Source organism: Pygoscelis adeliae, unplaced genomic scaffold (assembly GCF_000699105.1).
Source record: "Pygoscelis adeliae isolate BGI_AS28 unplaced genomic scaffold, ASM69910v1 Scaffold34, whole genome shotgun sequence".
Taxonomy (NCBI): Eukaryota; Metazoa; Chordata; class Aves; order Sphenisciformes; family Spheniscidae; genus Pygoscelis; species Pygoscelis adeliae.
This window is the reverse complement of record NW_008824658.1, coordinates 2,361,114-2,388,115: the sequence shown is the minus strand read 5'-3', so window position 1 is coordinate 2,388,115 and position 27,002 is coordinate 2,361,114. Positions and strand designations below refer to the sequence as shown.

At 46.2% G+C, this 27,002-nt stretch overlaps 1 protein-coding gene across 1 annotated transcript in view; it reads right to left on the bottom strand.

Annotated features, from left to right (window-relative positions):
• The window catches only part of MGAT4B (mannosyl (alpha-1,3-)-glycoprotein beta-1,4-N-acetylglucosaminyltransferase, isozyme B), a 41,079-nt gene extending 19,362 nt beyond the window's left edge, over positions 1–21,717 (bottom strand). Inside the window, exon 1 of the mRNA XM_009322756.1 lies at positions 21,555–21,717. Coding sequence (XP_009321031.1) covers positions 21,555–21,717 — 163 coding nt within the window. The remainder of the gene's footprint in view (positions 1–21,554) is intronic.
• Positions 21,718–27,002: the final 5,285 nt, after the last annotated feature.

The window sequence follows — 27,002 nt, the reverse complement described above, 5'->3', positions numbered from 1 at the left end:
AAAAAAAAAGACTCAGCTTACTTTTGCTTGAGAGATAACACATTGCTTCGGGCTTAAAATACACTGGTTTAATAAAGAAAGAAAGGCGATGTTAGGCGACGGTCTGCAGGACAGACCTGGGAGACCAAAAACCTCTCAAACTTGCAGTACTTGCAGCACTTGCAGCACACGCTGTGCCCTGCAAATAACCCACTTCTCACCTTGCCATGCCTAATGTTTGCACGCAACGGTCTTCGGCGAGCCGTCTTTAGAAACAGGCTGGCTGTGAGGCTCCAAGCGTACATTGAGCAGCTTCATGCAAGCCGGCTCTCCGCAGGCCAGAGAAGGCAGCGCTGGGCACAGCTGAGCGCCGGCCGCCATCTGTCCATCCCGGTGCTCACCGGAGCAGATCTGGGGGTCGTGTATCCCTGGAGGGGGGAGCAGCCTGAGGTGGAGGGACAGCGGCTGTAGGAAGCGTCTGGCTGAGCGTCACTCGCCGACCAACAGCTCCTCCCTCTGCTCCCTTCTCTCGCCCCGGCTGTGCCCGGCCACAGTTGCTAGGCTTCATTTTTTTAGCTGGGGGCCTCCGGCTGAGAACCCTGTGCTGCGTTTGCTGAGCAACAACGCGAACCGCTGGTGAAGCAGCGGGCAGGGATGGCTCGAACGGGCTCCTTTCCCGGCAGCTGGGATGCAGTGGCGTGCAGTGGATGGGCACACGCTGGTGGGGCTCACGGGCTGCTCCCCAGGAGCCTTACGTGGGCTCTGCAGAGCTGATCTCCTGCAGCCTTCCCAAAGGTTTTCGTCCATCCAAGACAGCATCCGTTTAATAAAAAGTATTTCTCTGTGATGGAGAATTCCATGGCTTCATTCTTATTTAAGTGACTATTGAGTGCAAACCATGTTTGCTAGCAGAGGTGAGGGCTGGGACATCTGCGTCCACCCTGCTTAGCCAATTTCAGTTTTTGAGTGAAAGCAAAATACCTGATCTGATCCTAAACCAGCAGATGGGCACAAAATCAGACCAGTGCCGATAAAACCCCCACCTTGAAATCTCACACGGTCATCCATATATATCTATATATACAGTCAGGAATGTTATAAATCTGTATTCTGCATTAGTCTTTCAAATCGCACTCCAACCTCCCAGGGAGCCTGCGGTACATTTTAAACATGTCCATATTTCAGGCCAATTACTTTTGGTTTTGTTCTCTGCAGATAACCTCTCCCAGCAGAGCAGACCCATGGCTAAAGCCAGAGATTTCCCTCCAATTCAATCTTTTCAAAAGCAAATGCAAAGTCTTTGCTAGCTGGATTTGCTTCTCATTAGGAAGACTTTCAAGAGACTTTGTTTAAAAACTAAAACCAACCCCCAAACCTCTAAACCATTTATCTTTATAAAACCTTGGCTTCAAGAGCACAACTGCACCTTTTGACCGGTCTGCTGCAAGAGTTCCCAGGGCCAAAAGAGCTGGAAAAAAGCGCAGTCCCCAGTTCACAACGCAAACGGAGCTGGAGCAGAAAACTAAACTGCCTACGGAAAATTTCTCTGCAATGACAGTTCTCCTTTAATTAATAACCGTTCCCCCTTTAAGACTTGCAAGGGCCTGGGGGGAATCCAGAGCACACAGACAACCCCCTCCCCGTGCTACAGCATCTATGTCATCCAAAAATGCAACTGGTGAAGCACGGGGAACCAAGCTGGCGAGCCATCCCACCGCAGCTCGCCACCGTCCCCGTCCCAGCCGGGCGCCTGTGCTGCCCATGCCTGCCTTCGTCCCCAGCCATTTACAGGCGCTCTTGGAGTTCGATGATGATTAGCAATTTTTTGTTTTACGTTTTGATGTTTAATGATTTATATAATGCTGACACTGCTCCACACATTACACTTTAGATTGCCCTGATTAAATCACAACATTCATTAGGTATTTTGCTAACAGAATTTCACCAGACCATTAAAATGGATACAAGGAGTTACTGCGCCATATCAGTGAATTAAATTCAGCTCCTGAGATGTGAAAAAGGTTAGTCCTGCTTTACATGGAAATCCGATGGCTAGTGTAGACACACAGCGTCTAAGATGTTAGACACTTTGCACACAGGTACATGGGGATCGGCAGTAAGTCTACAATAAACATTTTATACCATTAAAAGCAAAATATTGCCCTTTGCTTATTTGGCTGTAGAAGGAAGAGACCAGCTTTAGAGACACCATAAACAAAACCCCAAAGCCTCCCCCAAAAAGCCACAGGGGAGCGACTCTGCTGGCGTACATGGAGCTACCGGTAAGTTGTGACAGTAAAAATATTGTTTTAAGTAGCAGAAAGAAAAAGAGAGGATAGTTCAGCATCCAAAATACCCCCCCAAAAGTCACTGCCCTTCCCAGGCAGGATGAAGATTCAGCAGGTCTTTTCCTTCAAATCTAAAGAAACACTAACTGTGCTCCTGTAAGATAAGCAAGGTGAGAGATACGTCATCTCCCCTTAGATGAACCAGTGGACCATTGTTCCCACTCTTAGACTCATCTTTTAAAATCATAAACATTTTGGCAGCTTAGGATACATGCAGCCACCGAGAACTTGGTTTGCCTTAGGGAATTGAGCACCAAGACATGCCGAGGAACAAATCAAACACAGGCCAGATTTCAGGGAGCGGATGTTATCTGGCGGGGGGGGCCTCCTGAAAGGCTCCAGCAGTTGCAGCTACCCTGCTGGGGGCTGATTTGTCCCCATAGGAAGAAAGAGCATTTCAGCAGTGCCATCACCACACAGCAAACACGGATACTTTATTCAGTAAACATTAGGCAACATTTACAGCTCCACTGTGTCCCAAACTACCTAGATACTGAACCAAAACAGATATTTTCTAGCCGCTGCTTATAAAAAGACACCTCGAGTTTCTTTAAACTTTTTTCTTTAAAGAAAAAAAGGGTTTAAAGGAAAAAAGTTTTTAAAGAAACTTTTTCAAGTTTCTTTATTATACTATGTTATAATTTGTGGTTAACACCAAGACAGAAAGTAACATGGGAAGTGGAGTCTTTAGTACCACTAGAAAGCTCATTATTATTGGGAAAACAGCTGTAGGTGCGGCGAGCGGCAGGCTCGGCAGGAACAGGGAAGGAAGGAGGCGGCACGTGGGTTTCCCAGCTCAAAGCAAAGGGTTACGAGGGTGCTGGCACTGATGGGACAAGCCCCAGAGTCACCATAACAGCCACAGGCGGCCAAATCAGCCATCAAAAATAGCAGCTACAGTTTAGTTCCTTATGTTCATCCTCTGCCCTTTATTTACACTTTGTTTCAGTTCAGTCACTCCCTACGCTGTGTGCTATCCTGAATCGGGGCCGAATAATGTATTTTGATCCCACCACCACCCCAACACACATCTCAGTGCCATCGCTACGCCCCAACTTAGAGCCTGTGCTCAAGCACCATCCTGAGCGCAGGCAGCACCGTTCTGCAGCATCAGGGTCTATGGCATGTTACAAACACCGGTACCCACCCTCCATACCCAGTCAAAGGCGCTGCCTGCCTGGGTGGGCGATGGCAGCAGGAGCGATCCTTCGCAGCCAGCGCCCACCCAGCCGCTCAGCCCAGCGCCGCAGAGGCTCTCGTGCTGCCCCCGGGTCGGCTGCTGGGTTTGAGCATCCCACTACACCACTGTCACACTGAGCTAACACATCAGCCAGCGCAAGAGGCTTATTAAAAGTCAGCCTGTCTGAAAAAATGATCCTCAAATAAAGAAAGCGCTTCCACCGACTGCAATCTGGTCTGTGCGTGTATGTGTTTCTTTTTTAACATAGCCATTTAATAAGGGCCTGTGGTATATTTAACAGCATTTCAACCTTCAACAGCTCTGCATAATGAGATAGAAATGCAATGCATCTCTCGACTGACGGTGTCTACCCAGGGAACATGGGCACCCTTAAGTCACCATTTCTTCTTTTTGCAGCAGTAGGTTTTGGTCATATTCCTGTTGCACATCTCCTCACTGGAGTTTAATGTTGTCTCAGCACATACGTCCTCAGAAGGAGAGAGGAAAATACATATCCCCTGTGCATTATTATTCCAAAGTAGGAGCAAATGTTTGCATTTGAGATCCAGTTCAGACAACATGCACACAGATCCTTCCAAAAATAAGTTGTTTTTTTTTTCTTTTAAAGTCCTCAGTAGTAAGTTTTCAGGGATGGGGATGAGTAGATTTCCCATTATGGGGGTGGTGAACCACCACATGGACAGTGAACATTGTAATTCCCCTTCCAAGGAGGAGAGCAAATCGCAGGGGTGCCTGTGCCCAGACCCAAAAAGCTCCCCAGGGAGCTGCAGGAGGGATGCAGGCTCCAAAGCAAGGATGTAGAAATTCAGAAATCAGGAAAGCAAACAGTGGTGCCCATCACCTATGCCTAAAATGTCTTGGATCAGGGCAGAGGAGGCAGCAGAAGCCGCCAGACGGCTCTCGGGTACCTGCAGAGCAGGTTTGGGATCTCCTTCTGCAGCCCAGCTCCATGGGTGAACGATACAAAGAGCTCTGAGATCACTGCGAATCCCCAGGGTTTTACCGTGCCGCAAACAAAAGCGCTGGCGGGCAAGGAAATCCCTGGTAGGTATAAACCACCATCAGCTTCTGCAAAAGGAACTAGTCCTGCTGATTTTTCCTGAGGTTTTATCAACCCATTCAAGGGATTTAATGAGACGGAGAAATCAGGTGGCAATTCATTTTGCTGCAAAACAGCTAAGGAGGAGAAGGGAAGAGGGCAAATACTGCCATTGATATAAAGGGAAAGAAGACAGAATTAAATAGTGAATTTTCATCACAGCAAAAGGTTAACTATCCAAAGGAAGCCATAGGGATTGGTATTAAACCCAGCGTCTAGTAGATTTAGTGAGGATCTGGAGAAGGAGATGAATTTGTGAAGTAGCCAAATACAGAGCTGACACGGAGGTAAGTTTGTCAAAGCCAGAAAAGAAGCAAATGACCAGGAGAAAAGGCAACAAAATGGCAAATTAACGCCAAAGCTGATAGATGCAAATTAATCGGGGGGGAATCGAGGTATTTTTCACACGGTTCTTAATTAACAATATTAACTAGGAAGGAACCCAGCAGCATCTTGATGCTGCTCTGTAGGCAGCAGCAATCCAGGGAAAAAAGGGAGATAGAGAGGGAGGCAAACAAGATGTTAGTCTGCTTAGTGAACGGGATGGGGAATAATAGCATGAAGATTATAACATTATTAAAATGATGCTGCCTAATCCCAGAATAGTTTTCACCTCATCTGAAAAAGAGTATTATTACAGACTTAAAAGGGGCTTTAGAAGAGGGTGATGAAAATGATCAAAGGACTGAAAAAAAAAAAACCCTGCTCTGTGAGGAAAAGAAAAAAAAAATGAAATTATTCCTCTTAGGATGGGCATAATAATAGGGGTCATGATGAAAAGCATATAAAATAGAGTGATATAATGAAAATATATCCCAGACTTCCATTCTCCTTGTCTCAAAATATAGGAGTAAGTAACCATTCAATTCCAATATTAATTTGAAACTGATAAAAGGAAATGTGTTGCACAGAAAAAGTATACTATTTCTCTAAATTCACTGCCATAGAAAAACACCAAAATGAGGAATTTAAACAATGCAGAAGAGCTGGACGGTGTTGCAAGCACAGAGGCACTGTGAGATGGGGCTGAGACCAAGATGGGGTAAATCACCATCCTGCCAGTGGTCGCTGGCCTCGTCCAGGTTGGCAGTCCCTTTTTTCCCCCGTTATTTAGGAGAAAGACCCCAAAACTTCTGTGTCTCTCCTCACAACCTGATTAGGAACACCGCAGCTTTCTTCTTCAAAGCGAAGCTAATTCATTAGCAATCTAATTATTTACCTGTGTAGCAAAAATATAGCTTTCGAAGCATTTTTCTCTCAAATGGAGAGCAAAGGCTTTGTTCTTGGTGGGTTTTTTAATACCCTTTATTTGACTGGGGAATAAAAACATGCTGAAAGTGAACAAAATAAAGCATTACAGAAATCATGGGTCATTAAACCTCAAAATAATTGCAGCTCTACAGGATTTTTAAGGGAGGACATCACACAGGCAAACCTGGGCGAGGGGTGGAAAGAAAGGGGGGGAAAAGAGGAATGGGAAAGGCTGGGAATTTATAGACATGGTCAGTCCTGACCGAGCAAACCTGTGCGTGGTTTAAAAGAAGATGCATTCACCTAATGCGCTGTCCTTCCATGGCACGGGCAGGGAAAATGCTCTTGGATGCACCTAAGGGCAGTGGGAACAGACTAGCAGCGGAAAGCGTGTTGCTCTCCTGTATTGAAAATGCACTTGCAGGAACCTGCAGCAGCCTTGTCCACGTATCATCGACGTCCAGGCACATGGGTCTGGGCGCTGGCCATGCCGTGGGTTGTTTTACTTGTCACTTGTGGCCATCAGCTGCATGCTGGATTGCAAACCATCACACGCAATAAAAACCCAAATCGGATTTGCTTGGCTCTCACCACTTTCAAACCTCCAGACTGGATTTCTTTCCCTTTTGCCTTGTTCTCACAACGAGCACCAAAGCTAGTGAGTAAAATCTTATGAACCGAAACAAACCCCGAAGAAACAGCCGGTGTCCGGAGCGCACAGGACCACATTCCCGTGGGTGCTGGCAATGGCCAACTCTGGAGCTTTAAAGAAGCAGAAAATCCTGAAGCAGAGCAAATGCCTCACAGTCTAACAGGAAACCCCTTTTTATTACAACCTAATTATGTTAATAGTGAAACAGAGACCTTGTTCCACCAAACCCCAAAGCACCCACGCATCCCACTCTGTGCCTAATGCTAATGGCTCGCAAGTCCATCTGAAAGGAATCCCTCCAAGAAGGGAAGCCGATCTTTGCAAAGGTCACTGTGTTAATCATCACGCCCTTTCTCTAGCAGCAGCTGTCGCTAATTGCTTGTGAAGGAGTTGAAATGAAATTCTTGTTAATCCTCCTCCCGACATTACTAAAATCCAACATCATCATCATCATCCCCCCCACAAATGACCACGAGCCACCGGCACTTCGCAGCTGATGGACGCGCTCGGCCCATCTCGGGAGGGATGTGGCAGTGGTGGGTGGAAAAAGCAGTTCCACTTTGCAAACTGAAGGATAGCTTATTGATTAGCAGCAATTAGTGCTGGGACATTGTATTTCCTCACCTCCTTGTAAGATTGACCATCGCACTTGTCATTCCACTAAAAGTTACCACCGGACTCAGAAGAGCTGAAATCCTGGAACAGGGGCAATTTGTTTAATCAATAACATATGAAGCTTTTGGCACGGCTGAGCGTATGAAAAGAGTTTTACAACAGCAAAATAAAGCATTGCTGTGTTATAAATCAGAGAACACATATGGAAAAGTTAGAGCGATGTACTAAGTCAGAGGGATATCAAGGAAATCACAGAAGTTCTGGCTGGAGTCCCTGGCTCCGCTGATGTTAATAGCCGAGAACTTCAATGCAAGTCAGGTTTGACTTCTTTTTCCAAAAGAGTAACTCATTTGCAATGCATGTGACTGTATTAGACTGAAAGGATATTTAGAGCATTCCCTTCGCTCCACTGTCTATGTAAATTGTACATCTTGTCCACCTACAGACCCGCAGCAGCAAACAGATTACAATTTCCCTATTGTACCAGTGCCCGATCTGATGCACGCCTGTGCTGGTGGGTAGAAGCAGATTTTTAAATCACCACATACTGATCACGGGATGAGCTGATCTGAATTGCATTTTGTTTTAGTAGTCTTAAATAATTTGCAGAATGCTTAAAATAAAACGCATACAGAACCTTTTAAAAATTACTCAGCATTAATATTTGAAATATTTATCCCCCACGGTGCAGGCTTGTAACATGAGCACTTAATGGGGTACATTTTCTTCTCTCCAGAGAAAAACCAGGACATTGCCATTAAATAGTGCACTTAGACCAGCTATAAGTGTTGATGCTATCTGAGGGCTCCTGTTTCATTTTATACTCTAGGATAATTCCTGGGAAGAAAAACATACCGCTAAAAGAGTAGGAAGACCCACTTCTCCCTTTTCTCATTCAGCAGCCAAGAAAATATAAGAAAGGGTTATCAAATAATGCCAACAATCCCTCCCACAAAACCACACCAGCCAGCTTTAGAGTGCAAAAAAACCCCTTTATTTCTTCCCCTTGCACAAAACACATCACTGAGGTACAAAAAGATGGAGTTCCTGACTTGCCAGCAACAGCAACCTGGGGTAATTTAACTTTTCCCTATTCGAAAACGCAGGGACTAACCCAGAGCTAGGAGGCCCTGGTTCCACGTCCGACACCGGTTCAGCTGCGGAGCTGCCTGCCAGCCCCGTGCCAGCAGCAGCCGCCGCCGCAGTGTTACTCCAGCGGATCGGCTCTGCTGCGAGGCAACACAGATGCTGGCGATGGCACAGCACAAGGTGGGGGTTGCAGGACATTTCAAGGGTAGAAAATAAACAGCTGGGGGAGGAGGAGGATGCTGACTACACGGGTGTCCTACTGCTAAGACCTTTGGTTGCTTATTAAATGATGCCTGAAAGCTTCTCAACACGCTGCTGCTCTGAAACGTTACTGGCATCTCCCACTCCCCGGTGCATGAGCTCTGGGCAGGGTGTCATGAATGGCTTTCGGCGATCTCAAGCCAGGCAGGCCTAATTTTCAGCCAGACCATCCTGCTGACTGAGCCGGTGCTGCAAAGGAAGCACATGGGAACTAGGATGCCCTTTTGGACAACAGCCCAGATGGAGAGCAGTTTAAACGGCTTGTGAAACCACATCCTTAGAGGTTTTGCTTTCTGGCAATGTCAGGTTTACCTAATGGCTTAAAGACAACGCGCTGAGCCTTACAGCATGCTGCTTACCACCTCCAGAAATAGGTATGCTTCCCGTAGCCTGGGACCACAAGACCGTGGTATTTATGCTTAATTTCACGACTATTCCTAAAGTGCTGTTTAGTCCTGGCAGAGGACACTTCACGCTCCCTGTGAGCGGATGCGCCATTCATGCCTCCCATTTCCTTAGAACATGTCTATTTAAATACATTTGGGTTTGCAGTATTTCACACACTGTTACCTTTACTGGTGGCATATATAAGGTAATGCTAATTGCTACGTGGGCTGCTGTGGCTCAAGTTTTCCAGACTTCCCACCCAGAGGGAAGCTATGTTACAGAAAGATTCAATTTGGCATACTGAGGTGCTGCAAAGAGAATGGAAGATGGATGGGCTGCCTACTGCAAGAAGAACCCCCATCTCCTCGCAGGAACCCACAAGCAGCACCCAGCAAACGGTGTCAGAGCCCACGGAGAAAGTTTTCCATGACAAAACAGTTGTATCTTATGCGACCCAGAAAGCACCAGCACAGCCATATGTCCTCACAGGAGCATGCGCAGGACGACATTGAATCAGGCTGTCCGGAGAGCAAAGCGCTGCAGCATCCAGCCACGGCTCCCCCGGCAGCACCCCGTCATCCCCAGCTGCTCCTCGGGATGGAATAAATCGATCAGTTCGTTTTCTATCAGGACAGGAGGATTTGCTGAGATGCTCAAACCAAGAGCCCAGACATTTTTAAACTTGGGAAGGTGTGAGGGTAAGACAGAGCTCCGGAGGGGCCACAGCTGCTTGGCAAAGGCACAGGAGGGAGAGGGGCTTTGCACAAGATGAACCCCAAGCACAGCCGAGCAAAGCCACAGCTTGTACTGAGGGAGTTAAACTGCACGAAATCACAGCAAACTACACCAGTGGGAGGGACAGAGTGCAGGGCCTGACCCCGCTTGCTGCAGTCCGGCAGTCCCAGGGGTGCCAGGAGGTCAAAACCCAGGGAAAATCCCACCCCAGGGGACCGAGGCTCGGCACGACACAAGGAAAACAAGCAGCATGACTCACCCCGATGGAAACTGCCCTTAAAACTCGCAGCACATTCAATTCGAGCCCCTGTTCCCTCTGTACAAAGAGGTCTACTGTTGGACTGCTGTGCCCAGGGAGGCCGTTTCTGTACTCAGGTGCTTTAGGTACCCCCGATGCCTCTGAACACCGCTTTGGAAATGGTCTCTCACTGGCCACCCAGGCTGCTCTGCACCTCTTCGAGTACTAAAAGCTGTCATCTGAGCACATGAAGAAACGTTTAGTGATCGGTTCATCCTTTGGAGTGCCTTTATGAGACGTCCATAAAGCAAATCACCCTGGGTGAGTCCCCTGTTAATAACTTACCCTTGTACCCAGCTTCCCAAAGCCTCCTGTGCATAGATCAGCTTCGTTACCTAGGACCACTGCTGTGCGTTGCTGTGAAAAAGCTAATCCAATTTTCTTCTTCTTTAGGGATAAAACATCAAGAGAGGGCAGTCAGTCTGTCAAATACAGTAGCAATGTGGAACAAGTGGAGGCAGAGCTGTGTCATCATCTCCAGCAAACCCATGTCTGAACAGAAGCAATGCAGACAGGTGAGCCCCAACTCTGTCACAGGCTGGGAGGAGTGGTTCAAGATACACAGCCTCTTTTGGGGAACTCATTGTTTAGTTTTATGACCATGGAAAAAAAAACAGAATGCATAAACTATAAGATCATGACTCCATGTGTAGGTATTTATGACTATGAAGATACTCGCAGAAGACTCCCCCGGCCGTGTCCAAAGCCTGGTGAGAGCAGGGACATTCAGACAGCCTTATAAATCAGTACAGTGGAAAAATATATTAAGTTTTCCATAACAAACCAGAGTAAGCCCTGCTAGTGCAAAGATACCGAAGAGATCCTGTATGCTGTCAGTGTGGGTTGAGTGTTTCTTAGCCCTGTGCTGGCGCAGACCGGGGCAGCCCCAAGCAGAGCTGCCCGGCGCCCTGCACCACCTTCCTGGCGCTGTGGGGTTTGCCTGGGTGCCTATCCTTGGGCACCACCCGGAAGTGGCCAAACCCCTTCAAAAGCCAAACCGGGGTCAGGATGCCACAGAGCGTTGCTTCGGCATCGCTGTGCCCCAGCGACATCCCCTCTTGGGACCGAAACGCACCCTCTGCCAAACCACCCCTGGTGTCCCTGCAGCTCTGGCACCACTCCTTTGCACCCCGGCCAGTGCTCGTTGACTGTAGCTAATTCCCTGTACATGTTTCCCCGAGGACAAGCCCAGCAGCTGTGTGAGTGTGTGGCATATCAGAGCTCAGGGCGGGTGGCGTTTCTACACCCCTTCCCCAGCACAGGTTTGGAAGGTGTGGGGCAGGCAGCCGTGCAAGCGCCCAGGAGCGGGCAGGACGCGGGTGCTAAACCAGCCTTGCACATCTGCAAAGACAAATAAATTCTTTACTTTAACATCAGACAGTAGCTATAAAACGAAGCTATAAGAGCATATCACTGCACATGAAGGGAAATTCATTCTGCTGCTAATGCCCATAACTTCCCTAGTGAAAGTAATGGATATCAACAGGAGAACAGACATCTGAGAGTGCTAAAACGTGCACTGTTTTTTTCCTAAGCTTGCGCTGGGCACACTACTTGAAATACAGAATTGCTGAGTTCTTCTTTCTCCCCAACCCTCAAGCTGATGTAAAATGCCCACGCTTTAATAGTAAGTGTGATTAACCATTAGCATAAATTGCCAGGGTTATAATGAATTCTCAGAAAAAAACTTGATTGTTTCTTCGGAGCTATGTTCCAGTTATACACCAAGTTACATTTCAGTTTAAATAAAAAGCAACTCCTATGATGGGTATCAGATAAGAAGTCAGACTAAATGATGCTGGAGGGCCTTTCCACCTCTGAAATATATAAACATATGTGTTATTTATGATCAGTGTACTACGGGGACTGGCTGATCCTCTGGAGCTGGAGGAAGAGCCAGATGATCTTCCAAAGGCGAAGGGAGAGGAGAAAAGCCAGTTAAGTTTCCCAGCCAGGGCAACGATTTATAGATAGGAGCCTTTTCTAACTTCGGCTTCTTCAGCAAGGAGACCATACACACACGTCTCGCTGTTCAAAGGACATCTGGTGCGTATGAGCAAATTTGTCCAAATCGTTTTGGCTCCGGCCACGGTAGTATGTTTAGTACACTATTTCCAGATGTGTTTTGTATCCCTGTCAGTCCGGCTGCTGCCTCAAGCCAAGAGAGTTATATAAGCTGCAAAGCTTAATTGGATTATTTAGCCCAAATCATTGGCCGAGAGGCAGCAGGGCTGGGGAACCGGCCGGGCAGCCTGGAGAGGACCTGCACCACCACCCGCTTTGGGGAGAAAGGGAGGAGCATGCGCCAGCAAATAAATGAAAGAGTTCATAAAGCAAGAGTGGCCTCCCCATCTCCCTCGAATGTTTTCTCACGCCTCCCGTCCATTTTACAGAGGGTGTATTAGCTGCTATTTTATTAGAGGTATATTTTCCTATTTTAACAACAACAATTAAAAAAAGAATGCAGCAAGCATTTAGAGGACACGAGCATTTCCTCTCTGCACTAACAAGTATTTCCTGACCGTGCAGCTCCACAACATGGAATAATACATCCAGCAACTTCATTTTCCCACAATAATATTTTTTCCCAAACTTTGGCTTTGCGGTGGCTTATTTTCCATTTAAGGGCATAATCCTGCTTGTGGGACAACCCATCCCAGCAGATCTTCACAGATGTAATTATTAGGGCAAAGTCCTAAAAAAGAAAAGTGTTGCAACTATTCTTGGGAAGAAATCAGGAAAGAGAAGAGAGAGAAGCTGAAGAGTTTCCAAATGCTGTAGCTATCAAAGTGTGCCAGAATGATTTCATTCCTTTTATTTTTAATAAAACTGGACAGTTAAGTCAGAAGTTAACACAAGTATATAAACTCACACTAAACTTTGAGCAGGTCGCCTACTCCATTGCTTAAACAAATGGTACGTGCATGCTTGAGAGCTACTTAAACCCTGGCCACGAGGCCCTGGATAGACTTTGTATGGCTTCACTACAAATAATAAAAAAAAAAAAAGCAGCCTGGCATCCTTCTCTGCCACTGCTGACAACATTCCCACCGCTCTCCACCAGGCAAAGTGCCACGGATAAATTCAACAGATTAAAACAACCAGAACAGTACAACAGGCAGGGATGTGCTCAGTTCTGCTGGAAATGGCTACACAAACACTGCAAATCACACGCAGCGCTCAGAGAGAGAAGATGCCTCTCACCCGCCCCAGCTCTGGTCCCCGAAGCATTATGCACACAGCAAACCCCCAAAATCCAGGGCTGCGAAGCTCCACCGCCTGCATCCGTGCTGCAATTCATTATGAATATTCCCATGAATGAGGAGCTTCGATTACCATGCTGTACAGAGTAATAGTAAACAGCAGTGGTGACCAAAAAGCTATTTATGGAAGGGCTCTCTGCTACGATCCCATGATTACTAGTTACGGAAATTTTTCAAAAAAAGGAATACAAAGAGAGATTTCCACAGGGCACAGCGAGCCATACAATTTGTGCTGTGCTTGAACTTTGTAAATCAAAATCCAAGCGATGTTTACAGCACTCCAGTTGTTCCTTAAACTTTATTTTTCTTTACTGCGTGCATTTTATGCCCTCAGTGAGCTGCAGCGTAAAGCTCTCTGTGTGACTGATGGAAAGCAGAAAGTCGGCACAGCCTGATTGGGCAAACCAGCCTCACCCCCCTGTTATCTGCATTAAGAGCTTCAACAAATTTGTGTAATACCTAGCATTATAGAAATGGATTTCCAACCAGAAGAGCAGTTGGCAGGATTAAACAAGTAGAAAAGTACATGCACATAAAAAATCGGGAGGTCTGAACACGAGCTAATGGAGCAAGCAGAAAATAGCTGGGCATGCTCCCTGGGCTCGAGGACCACTTCCTTTACGACAGACAGTAATGCCTCATTACGGGAGAAACAAATACGATAAAGATGAATATTCCATCTTCCCCTGGCTACATTTTAAGCGTTAAGCCAATACACATTCTCAGGTTATATTTCACAAAAATAGCTACTCAAAAAAACCCCTGCTGGCAGCGCAGCAAAGCAAATTTTATTTGAGAGATAAATCCTACATTCTTCATAGGCAGATGTGAAAATGTATCAGGCTTTATCATAACAGCCCCTCCCAGGAGCAAAAGATGCCACAGAGTAAATTTACAACAACAACGTTGTTCCTTTTGCCCTTCTTCCCCTATATTGCTCAACTCAATACAGACAAAATTACTCGCAAACCAGCAGTTACTGCATCTTACAAATAGATGCTACACACCTTCCCAGTGCCGCGGTGCTCCGCAAAGTCAATACGGAATCAACCCAGCACTTGGGATCATCAGTAAAACACTTGGATGGTGAGACTACACGGATGCTGCAATTACTGTCATCACAAAATGACCATTCAGTTCCACTTCTCCACCGAGGCAAGACTGTACCAACCCTCCGCTAACAAACACAGCCTTGTCAGGGTGTCTGGGCACGAAGGCGCCTGACACCAGCCAGCGGCTGCCAGGAGAAGATTGCTGGCAATTTAAGGACCTGCTTAACGCTGAGCTGGACCAGGACACTGTAGCATCACTGTTTCTAGCTGATAAAAGGGCAAGCACAATCTACCTCCACAGTTTCGTGAAAACTCCTACAAGCAGACACGTGAAACGGTCTTAATGCTGCCCTTTGACGCAGAATTATAAATCTAGATCAGCATCGTCTTCCTGCCCGCAGCAAGAATATCGCACTGAGGGACGATCATCCGTCTCTTACCAGGATGGGGTTAGGGAGCAAAGGAAGAAGAAGCATCTTTAATCAATTAAATCCCAGCTTGGTCTGAGCTAGCTGATCCTTGCAAAGAACATCCCTTGGTCACTCCCCCAAACCAAATGAAACTCCCTACGCGTGCAGAAGGTGTTGGAAATGGAGCGCAGAGACATGCACCATACCGAGGAGTGTGCTGGATACTCAAACATTAAAACCTGTGGCTCTATTCAGTTCTGCACCTGCAGTTCTCACCTACCCCCACAGCTGGGGAGGGGATGGATTTGGGGACAGGACTGTGGTGACAGGAGCTGGAATTGTCCCAGGCAGCGGTGACACCAGGGGACTGAGGATAGCTTCCAATCTTGTGCCTTTTGCAATCTCAAGACCACCTTTCTGGATGCAAAATATTTTTAATTAGGACTAAATTATTAATTATGATTAGCAACTTTAGCTTTAAAAAAAAGTGTGAAGCAGCCAATCACTTTTACCCCACTAACTAGGAAAAAAAATCTCTATCTCTCTCTCTAAAAGAAACCTGGTGTGCTTGACAAAGCTTTCCTGCTGCCTAAACCAAGGCAGGAATAAGCTCAGTGATGACCTGAGGTGCAACAGAGCTGTGCAAGGGCGGCAGCTCCTGAGATGTGTAGCTTTGGCCAAACCCTGCCTGCAAACTCTAGAAATCCTGCTGGCCCAAAGTCCCTCGGATTCAAGCACTGGAGGCAAACCTGCACCAAGAACCAGCTGTTTCTATGGATCATAGCTTGGAAGAAGAGCTTAGGCTTTTGGGATTGCTTTTTTTTAAAAAAAAAGTTGGTTTACCATATATTCATTCCATCTATAATCTCCCCTTGCCTTGCATCTCCATTTTGAATTATTTATCATCAGGTATCACATTCATTTGCATACTTTATGAGGTGCAAAATAAATGATTAGTCATTACATATTAGACTCTCCCAAACCATCTGTGCTAGGCTCTGCAGCAGTTTTGTTTTGGTTTTTTCTCTAATACTTGGGGGCAAAAAATCCAAGAGGAGAATTGGATTTGCTGGAAATACAGAGTAAAATAGTCCTCATACTTGCTGACAGCAAAGGCTTATTACTCTGTTACAGCCGTGCTCCGCAAGGAATGTGCAGACAATCATCTTCTGTGCAATTTAACCGGTGATACAAATTGCAAGCAGTATTATTTCAAAGACCTTTATTTATTGATTAGAAACAAGGTCCTTATCCTCTTCCTGCTCCCTCCTTGAGTCGTGCTGATTGCACACAATAGAGAGCTATCACTTAAAGAGCCAATTAAGTCAACTTCTGAAAGGTAATTGAATAGCTGAAATTCTTAGTGCAATATTGTACTGCATTATCTTGATTGCAATGAAGAAAAAACAAAGCAGTCGGAGCAATGGAAATTAGAGAATGAGGCATTGGCCAGAGGTAGGAATACTGAAATGGATGGAGCCATTACAAAAAAAAATAATTATTATTTTCTTTCTGTGGTTACTGCTAATCCTTGCTAGAGGTGTGAGAAGGAAAAACCAGCCTTGGTCTTATTTATTTTCTGCACTTGGCAGAACTTTGAGGGATCAGCTGAGCTGCTGACCGGGCGCAGAGAACGGTGTTGGCCACAGTCATCCCACCGCATCCCTCCCTGGGGAGGAACCCAACATCTGGGTGTCCTGTGCTCAACCGAAAGCTTTGATTAAAACATTTCTTGTGGCTGGGGCTTTATGAAAATAACGCCTTCTGCACGGATTCCCCCACGCCTGACGGAGGAGTTCATACTATCCTCCGGCAGAGCCACCAACAGACCTTCTCTCTTCTGCCCTCCTGGCTACCTTCAAAAGTACCTGGAGGATTTTATATCACCTCTGGGATTTCCATACCATGGCCCAATTGGGCTAAAGCAAGACTAGGAGTTTGAAACCTGTTGGGAAGAAGGACATAGCTTCAGTCCCTTAGAAAAAACAGGCTTAAACCAAAAAAAAAAAGAAAAAAGGAGGGGAGAAAATGATTGTAAGCCTGCCAATACTCAGAAGTTATATAAAATCACTCATGTAATCACAAACTGAGAGCAGAGTCCTCAGGAACTTGAAGACACCGGCTGTACGTGGTCAAAATTCATCATGAGTTTCCGAGGAACTACTCAAAGTCACAGCACTTGGGCTATAAAGCATTTACACAAGCACATAAAAAGGAAGCTCTTTCCAAAGTAGGAAAAGAGGCGCCACAAAACATAAAAATCTCTCTCTTCTGCGCTGACAGCAGACTCTGGTGTGACCTACCACCCCTGTCCTCCTGCCCCTTCATCCACTTGGGTTTCCACAGCAGCAGAATCAATCCACCCAACCTTAGAGCAAATTCATGGCCAACTGCTGCTCTCCTGGAGCTGCTTTGGCACCGTCCACCTCTCCACACGTGTATTTTGTCTGGCACCAGGAGTTTGCTGAAGAACATACAGCTGAGCAGGGTGAGATGCTGCAGCATCTCAGCCCTAGGTACGTGGATGCTTTCTCCGGCTGTCCTCTTGGCAGTTACCGCAGCGCTCGAGGTCCCTGCCCCAAGCCCCGCAGACTTTTCATCCCAGTACAAGCATAGACTCCTGGAGAAACCGAATAAATGTCATTTCTCTGGCAGCAAATGTGCCAGCAGAGAAACGCAAACCCATCCTTCTGTAGGCATGGTTTCTGTGTTTGAGGGGCTGTAGGAGGGACGGTCAGAGGGAGGTTTCAAAGGGATTTATGCACCTTGCAGGTTGGGAACCCCTCCTGGGCCTTGATTTCCCGCCTGTGAAATGGGCTGAATGATACCCAGCCAACTTTGTAGAGAGCTTTGCTTTTCATCAGTCCACTTCCATGTCTAGGAGACTTGTGCACCACCCTCACCCTGCTGCTCTGGGGCCTCTGGAGCTGTCAGTCTGAACCAAAATGTCCATTAATCCATCGGGAATTTGGCAGTATCATGTAACTAACCCCTGAAACGCATGTGGTACCAACGTTTGCCACCGTGCACCAGAAATACAGCATTAGCACACACCACCGAGTCCTGCTCAAACTTCTGCCTTATTCATTTTTGTCAGTTGCTCCTCAGTTTATTTTGCAATTATCTCTGCAATTCCCGCTGAAAGACAGGACACAATTTAAAGAACTTGAACAATTTTTTCAAACTTGAATGGTCTTTACCCAAAAGAAGCCAGAAGGAAGCCTAAGCACTCAAATACACTGCAAGAGTCCCAGTCCTCAGACAATACTCCATGAAACGGGAGCTTTAGTTTTTTCTTCATTCAGCAGACTGAAAGCTCATCAAATATAGCAAAGCACTAGCCTCTCCCTGGTCAGTCTATACTTGAGACTGGTTCTATCTTTTCAAAAGCTCTTTTCAGTTACACATTAAAAAAAATCTGTAAGGACTGTACCTAGAACAGCTTTAAAAATTGTTCGTACTTTCCCTGAGAGCTTACGTCAACTCATTGGACGGAGGAGCCAAGAGGACAACAAATATTTCAGGGAGCATCCGTTGCACATAAATATTGCCCCCTGACACAGATGCACCGTGAATACAATTACATCCTCACATCAATTACTAGTACACTCCAGAAACACTGTTTGGAGAAAACAAATAAATAAACAAACGTAAGCTTGAAATAAGGAACTATTTGACATTCTAGCAAGCCGCTTCACCTTATAATCATTATTTCCTGAGACACGTTGTGCTGGTTCGTATTCCAATAACACATTTGTGTAACCGCACAGGTACAAGGGAAGCGTACAAATCATGTCTCGCAAAACAACTGTTGGCAAAGAGCAGGATTTGTGTATTCATCGCTCACCGCTGAACAGTCACATACATTTTAATTCTGACTTCAAACACAATTTGGACAATGGCAGATGTTTCCTATAGCGCAGGCTTCCTTTGGATGAGAGTTAATTCAGTTTGAACATGGCAGCAATGAGGAAAGGGATTTAAACAAATATTTTCTGCTTCCTCTCTAAGCTTGATACTGCAGAGGGAAAAATGAGGGAGTACTAAATTGAACAGCTAAACCTGCCTCTCCCAGCCTCGGCTCTGAATTCAGACCAGCCCAGTAAGCCTGCGCTTCCCTGCAACCAAAGACTCCCCTCTCCGTGACACCAGCCTGTGTCGAAAAGAAATTAAATTATTTTAATGAGGTTCTTCCAGATGCACACTGATGTAACCGAGGAGAATATGCCTCTTCTTTTAGGCTGCTGAAGTTTCACCAAAAAAGGTGGCATGCTCCTCTGCAAAACTCTTCTTCCTCTCCCTTTGTTATCCTCGGCAGCTTTGTCCTGTTACTCTACATTAACAAGTGGATCGTTATTTCACCAGCCGTAATCAAAACCTTCCATAAGATAAGATCCAACTGCAAATCTACATTCACATAGTTGCCCATACTGAAGAGTCCTGAAATGCTCTTAACGAGTTGCATGCACAGGGATTTTCTCTTCACCTATCAGCGGAATGGGCTTGGGAAGTGACAGCTGCTTAAATAGCGCACATGCAGCGGAGTAGTTTAAGGGGAAAAGAAATACTATAAATAATTGAAATCACAGCAAGAAATGTAGGCAGAGCAGAGGGAGAGAGGGCAACTCAGAGGAAGCTGGCAGCAGGAGGAGAGATAAGGACTTCTCCTGGAAGCCAAACTAAACAAGAGTGCACGTACAAATAATCCACACCTTCTCACCTGTGCGCTACGCCACACACCAGCAGACAAAAGAAGTTCTTGACCTTTTCTGCACCGTTTGGCAATCTGAATTTTACCCACCTACGAGCCCTCTCTTGCCAACATCTTCCCCTTTCCTCCTCTCCACCAAACCTGTAAGTCTGATGCAAACGGTCCCCACGGTTGTCGTCGGCACTGCAGCAATCTTGATCACCAAATGATGCTGATAAGTAGATGTGGATTTTAAATGGCCAATTCTGCCACTGATGACTGCCTCACCTACACGGACCCACTTCTCCCAGCCCAGCCTTTCATGGTGAAGCTATGTGGAAGGCTTCCCCATGCACCCGGCATGTTCAGGGCACACCAGAGAGGATCCTGCTCTCAGCTGGAGCTTCTGAGCACCACGGGGTCACCATCAGGGGTAGCTGCAGAAATGACCACCTTTGGTTTGAAGGCTTTAAGAATAATTAATCAGCGCTCTGGAACAACAGATGAATGCTTGAAGTTTCAATCCCAGCAGTAAAACACTTCCTTTGATGCCCACAGCTGCTATGAAGGGCTAAGGATCGTCATTTTGCCTGACCTTTAACTATTACAGCAATAGTTCTTGACCTGCATTTTAGAAGTTATGAACCACAGCACTCAGGCTAAGCGATCTGCCACTGTCTTGACAGATTTCCAAAGAGATGTGAAATATGTGCCTTTCTCAAGTGACTTGAATGATGCACACACAGACATCCAGAAAAAACACACTATTTCTCTCTGGGTACAACTCACACAAGCAGGAGATGGCAGGAGATAGTTTATTATGCTCTATGGAGGTAACACTTGGCACAACAGCTCCAGGTACCACTTCATCACAGCACAGGGCGGAGGAAAGGAGACTTCAACTAGCAACTCAGCTAACCAGACACCTTTAACGAGGAGCAAGTAATGAGATTTCTTAGCGAGTGGTTCATTCAAAGGGCATGCAGGGATATCAAGAACCAGGTAAAAATCCCCATTAAGGTCTCTGTGGAAGTCAAGAGCATGTAGGAGGGCTGGTGTTCTCGGCGATAAGATGGATATCTTGCCTTACACAGCAATCGATCGATTTTTAGGGGTCAACTGCCAGACCTCACCAGACTCCTCTTGCAGAACGTCGGCAGTTTTAGGGCAAAAGCCTGTGCCAGGCACCACTGTTAAAGTTCAGCCCTGCTCCTAGAGCCACAGGGCTAGTAACTGTGACCAGGAGGTGAAGAAACCTTGATACTGACTCTTCTGTGTAAGCAATTCAGTTTAAGAGCTGCTGTTCAAGAAGCATGTCACCAAGATGAAAGGTGACCACATTTCTTAAATGTAATTCGTTTCTTAAAGACCCTTCCAGAGGCAGCAAGGATCCCATGTACCCTCTTCTCTACACACAGCCCTACTAGGCGAGTGCCTTATCTGGATGTGCCTAATTGCATCAGACCCTCTTGCAGGCTACCTCTCCCAAATCCAAGTCTGGTATGGGAGGGCTGCGCTTCATGTGCCTCTAAGGACATCCTCAGGTTGGGATAGGCAAGTGACAGCTCATGGTGGTGTGAATGGCAGATCTGGTGTCAAGAGCAACTTCCAGTCCACAGCAAAAATAGACATACCAACTCCTTGGATTTCAGTGCAAGATTGGCCCTCGTAACGTCTCCGTGCCACGTGAAGGAGATTGGAAACCCAAGTCCACCTTGGACAGGACAGCATTTCTTGTTTGACTTCTCACTAAAAGCAAGGAAGCCCTTCTGTACTTCCAAAAGACATCTGAACCTTAACTGTACTGCCATGCCAGCAAGAAAAGATGGGAACCTTGTGATTCAAGAGGGTCTACCGCTGAGAAACTACATTTGGGCACTCTCCGTGTGGTGAATGATGGCGTCTTTCCCCGACGAGGCAGCCATGCACAGCATCTGTCCTCCAGCGTAAAGGGATGATACTGACTGCCCATCCTCCTCTTCCAGCTGGAGGATGGCTCGTGGGCAGCCGTCTCAGTTGAAGTCCCCAGACCTGGCTCCCGTTGTTGGATGCACAGCCTGGCTCAGCGAAGGATGCTGCAGCCGGTTCAGGCATGCCTCGGTTCGCTTAGTGTGAGGCTGGAGAGAAACGACTCTCTGACAGCTGGCAAATGCAGCTGCCTGCAGCTGATGGGGGATAATGAAGAACCAGCCGCTTCTTAGAAGTGTATTTCTGTCGCCCATACCTCCGAACAGCAGATTTCCTCTGACCACGGGGTCGTGGAGAACAGAGATCCCGTAACGCAGATCTTTGAACGCTGTTAACTGATCCAACCCCATCCAAATGTCACGGTTCCTGTCAATACAAAACTGTTCCTTTCTCTTCCTGCCATCCTCCACTTCATCCATGGGGCATCCATTAGGTTCAACACAAAGGCAGCAAAGAGCCTACAACAAGAGCCTCATTAACTGACTGTACAACTGTGTTTTGGAGCACAGTGCTGTCCCCCACACTGCAAGGCAGAGAGCTCTTGCTGGGGGAAAAAAAAATGGATCAAATTAAAAAATATCTTGCATACCTTAATATTGCAAGCAGCTCTTCCGTCAGACTTAAAACAACAGCATTACCAGCTGTAAAAGGGAAAAAAAACCCCAGGAAGTCTCCCAAAACAGCAGCCCAAATGAAAAAAGAAAAGGATGAAGGAGGTTTCAAATCCACCCTGGAGAGAATGTGTGTCACAGCTTTAACCTGCTGCAGGGAGGGGGAAAAAGGGAAACAGGATAGCAGAGACCAGAAATCAGATTTATTAGGACCAACCAGGTAGATAAAAGATAGATGATCACCAAGTGATGATGGCTATTTTGGAATCAGCTAACTTCTGAAAATGTCTAGTCAGCTTTAGCATTTCAAACACACGAAATTAGTGTCCACACAAGAGTACTCTCCTGAAAGGACAGGATTTAATGCAGCCGAGATAATTATCTAGATCCTTCTTTATCCCATTAGTGGTTTTCATTCGCATCCTGGAACACCATAAGCGGATTGTTCAAGAATTATTTGCCATCCACTGTATCAATCCTGATTGGAATTATCTTTATACCTTGGTATGAAGAAAAGAGATCACATCCCTGCCAGGGCTTGCTGCAATGCCCTCTTTTCTGAGCCTCCTTTTATCATTTTTGTTCTATAAGGTGATGAAAAGAATTAGAAAACAATTGTCACAGACATGATTTTGCCCTCTCCTCCTCTTCCTTTCCCACGCGTGTGTTTGTGAGGAGGAGGACACCCTCTTCCCACCGCATCCCCTGCAGGAGATGCAGCACTGCACCTGCACAGAGATGAAGCTCAATGAGACTTAGTCATCAAATTACCCAGGACAGGATCATAAAACGCTCCCAGCTTCCTTTTGCGCCACGATCCACTAATAAAAGAACAAGAATGAAACTGTTAAAACCAATTAAACAAATCACTTGATGCAAGAGAAAGAAGTGGGATTCACTGCAACTAGAGATCCCAGGGGCATATGCTAAACATCATGTTTCGTGCTCTCTAGTAATATATGTCACTATGGGAGCTCCGATGGAGATAAAGCTAACATCATTCCAACAGCCAACACAATCCTTTGCTTCAAGGCCTAAAACAACAAGAAGACAAAATTCCCCTCCCAGCCACTCTAACCGCCTGCCAGGTTTTGTATTAATGGAAGAATTACATCTCCTTCCAGGTATGGCGAGGACACAGCTCGTCTCTCCACGGGCATCCGCGAGTCTGCCCAGCAGTGGGGAAAGATGCCTGGCTGAGACAAAAACTATCCCTTCTCCTTATAGAAATATAAGGAGGTAGGTATTCAGACGTGACATAAATAGGAATGCATATATTTTTTTAAAAATTATGTTTTACAGCTGCACAATGAGATCTGTAGGAGCGTTATCTTTATAAACAAGTTATTAAAAGGGGGAGGAGGGACACAATAATAGCAGACGCCAATTACTCAGCTCCCAGCAGAGACTTTCCAATTTCTCACCTTCCCCCAAAGCAAGATGTGCCGCTGTACGGCAGCACATTTACTTGCAAGTGTAACACCCTTTTGGAGTATTGCTTCTCTCCCACAAAGCAAAGCTGCATTGCTGCTGTGCCGCTGCCGGAGAGGGGCAGCCCATTTCCCCACCAACCCTGCCCGAGAGTTGAGACCAATACGAAAGCAGAAAGTAAATAAAATTATCTTTTTATTTGACTCCAGAATCTGGCCACTCCTCCTGCCAACAGGAACAGCAAATTTGTGAGCTAATTGCGAGTGCCAGGTTCGCATCTCTGCAAATATCTGCTTAGTTTCAGGAACAAAACGCCAGTAACGATTTTGTTATTTTAAGACAGAGGCATAGTTTTAGACAGTAAATGTCCACATTGCAACTGGAGCCGTCAGAGAGATCCCATCCTTTGAGGCAAGCACACCAAGGTAATGATTAATATTACAAAAGTAATCTGAGCCTTTAAAATCATTATTTCCAAAATCAGCAAATCATTACCAAGGCCATCAGCAATCAATACCCAAGATAAATAGACAATTAAATTGCAAAAGAAACAGAAGAAAGTAGTTAATATTTGCCAAACACAAGCCAAATACGCTCTTTCATGGTAACCAAATACTTCCAGTAAATAGATATTTTAGCTCACTGGAGAGGCACTTTCAGAAAGTAATAAATTAATCTAATAAAACAGACAGACAGGGTGGAACCAGACATTAACAACACACAAACTGATGTATACGGAGCCAACCCACAATCCATGTCCTAATTATGCTCATCCACCATTCTGGGTACTTACCTCCCCCACCCAGGTCAGCTCTTTAGCTCGGGGAAAAAAACATGTTTCATGCAGCTTCACTGGCACAACAAAGCAGAGAATTTCAGCCATCAAATGACGAAGTTTGTGCTCAGCTAGAATTTGCATTTCCAGTTTTTGTTCTAAATACCTCTCGCTCCCCCAAGTCAGCAAATTAATCTGCTTTTAAATACAATTCTTGCTTTGCCTTCAACTTAGTTTAAGCTCCATCCACGAGGTGCGGGATGAGCTCTCGCCGCCTGGCAGTGCCAGCCACCCACACATGATGCCTGCGTGAGCATCCCCATGGCACATCCCCACCCTGGAACCGGGAGGGCTCGTCCCGGGGGGCTGCGCCCTGCCTCGCCATCACTCCGGGGACCCGGAGGGACTCGCAGCAACCCCAGACACCCGGTGCAAGGACCAGCACCACCTCCTCCCCGGGCAGCCCAACCTTTACCAGCTTCTACCCAAAATCATTGCTTGGAGTTAACGAAGCCACACTAATAGGTGAGCATCTGGTGAACTTCTTCAAATGGTGGGTAACTTGAACTGGACAAGATTAAGAGAGGGAGAGACGTGTGGGAAGACGTCCATCCTGGTCATTTTCTGCCACATCAAAGGAAGAAGGAAGGGAGGAAACCGGGGGAAATGGAAGACAAAGAGAAAAGATATCAAAGCCAGCTCTGGAGAGCGTGCAATGAGAGATGGCACGAAAAAGGAATAGTTAAAACACGAAAGCCAAGATCAAATAAAAGCAAAAGATCACAGTCTGGGTGCAGAGAGGAGGGAGGGGAGACCACCACACCGCTTTCGCCAGCATTAACTGAATAATTCATTTGACAGGTACTTGTCTGTGGCAGAGGTTGAGCCTGAGAGAGTCCAACACCGTCCAGGTCCATCCATCCACCAGGTAACAATCAAATATTGTTCTTGCTCTTCACATCCAGCACGGGGACACACCATGGGGACACCACACAGCGGCTCCACTCCCCTAAGCGCCCGTCTTTTGGGGAGGAATACAGCAATTTCTGAGCCTCACTCAGAAAACTTCTCCAGCTTCTTCTGTATGAAGTTCTTGGTACTGGCAGGGTTAGTGTTGCCACTGTGCTTTCACTAGAACAGGCTATGCAAATGCGCAGTGCTATTACACATATCTTAAGTAGCTCATATCTCAGTATTGGAAGTTTCTCTTTGATTATTTACAAGGGCTTTTGAAGGCTACACAAATTTTTTGGTACCACAGGCCTCCTATCTAAGCCATGAAATTCCTTGGAGCAGTGACAATACATAGAGGATTTATTGCAGCGTACGTACAAGTAGCGAGTGGCAAAAAAGAGTCTCCAGCTTAAACCTTATTTCCAGAAAGCTCTCACCATCACAGGGAGAGGAAAAAAAACCTATATGCTCTAAGGCAGTCTCAAATATGTGATCAGGATGGTCTAAAAACTCACTGAGGAACAGGTGTGGGCCAGGCAGCAGCACTGACACAAGCCAACGCCGTGCTCTTCCCCCAGTTCAGCATCCATCCCACTACCAACAAGTCCTAAACACCCAGTGCAACAATTATAGTTACAAGTAAATGGACACTGCAACTCAACAAAACTCATAGTGAAAGTAAAAGACAGGTAGAGATTAATTTTTGCACAGAAGCTTCTTTAAAGCCTAGCAATTTACATTTTAATGCTACTGCTGTCCACTTTAATATAAGCAGAAATGAAAATATCTTGCACAAATGTGTCTAGTCACTTCAAAATACAGATTAACCTTTAGGTAAGTATTTATCCTATATGTTGCACAAGAGGACAGGAATATTTAAATATTAGGGGAGTCATTCCAAGGCAGGGGCGGGCAGGAGGGAAGATGGAATTACGGAGCCGTCTCTGCGCATCAGGGACACGTCCATGCTAATGCACGGATCCTGGAGACTCGAATGTGACTTGACACCGGGACAAAAACAGAATGAGGAACGGCCAGTGCCACAATTAACGCAGAAAGAGATGATTTAAAACAGAAATCTGCCCCTCCCAGATATTCTTGCTTTGCAAGACAAGCCTGATGTGAGCTCAAAAACAAACCCAAGAAGGGCATCGCTGAATAAAAAGCCCCCTACACTTCAATTCAAATAAAAAAGGTGGAAAAAATGCATTTCCCTCCATCAAAGACTACCATCCTCTCCCCGAATCAGGAAGCTGTTAAGCTGATGCTTGATCAGCACTGCCCGAAAAGCCTCTCCTCCTAACAGCGTTAACCTGCCAGCCCCCGCTGAAGCCCTTCGTTTATTTTAATAGTTTCCATAATCCTTTAATTAGACCAGTGACTTCTGCCGCCGTGACAGCCCTCTTCACCCACCGAGCCCCGCCGACCTCTTGGGCTTTGTCTCGTGAAAAACAAAATGTCAGCATTAGAATTGGCATGATAATGATACGGAAAATCTTCACGCGAAACATAAAGCTTCATCTCCAAATACTTTTAGGCAGGTGGCTCGGCCCCACCTCTGCAAAGGTTTCCTGCGAAGCGACGGGCGGCTGTGGATGCCCGTGCCGAGCCAGGCACCCCAGGACGGATATTTGTTCGTGTTTCTTTACACCATGAACAGAGAAATTGGTACTTTGGTGACCGGTTGGGTTCTGTGAACAGGGAGAGCCACGGATAACCCAAGCCTGCCCGCAGTAGCCTGCTAGCAGCCTTGCCCAATCTATCGCTAAAGCAATTTCTCCATCACTTAGCAGGCTTCAAAGCTTTCTAGAGATGACTGGCAGCTTCACTTAAACTAGCCAGCTATAGATGTGTTTTACATTAAACACTAAGTGAATAATCAATGAACATTCAGGATATAAGCACAAATCAATGATTTGTTTTAGATGAATCA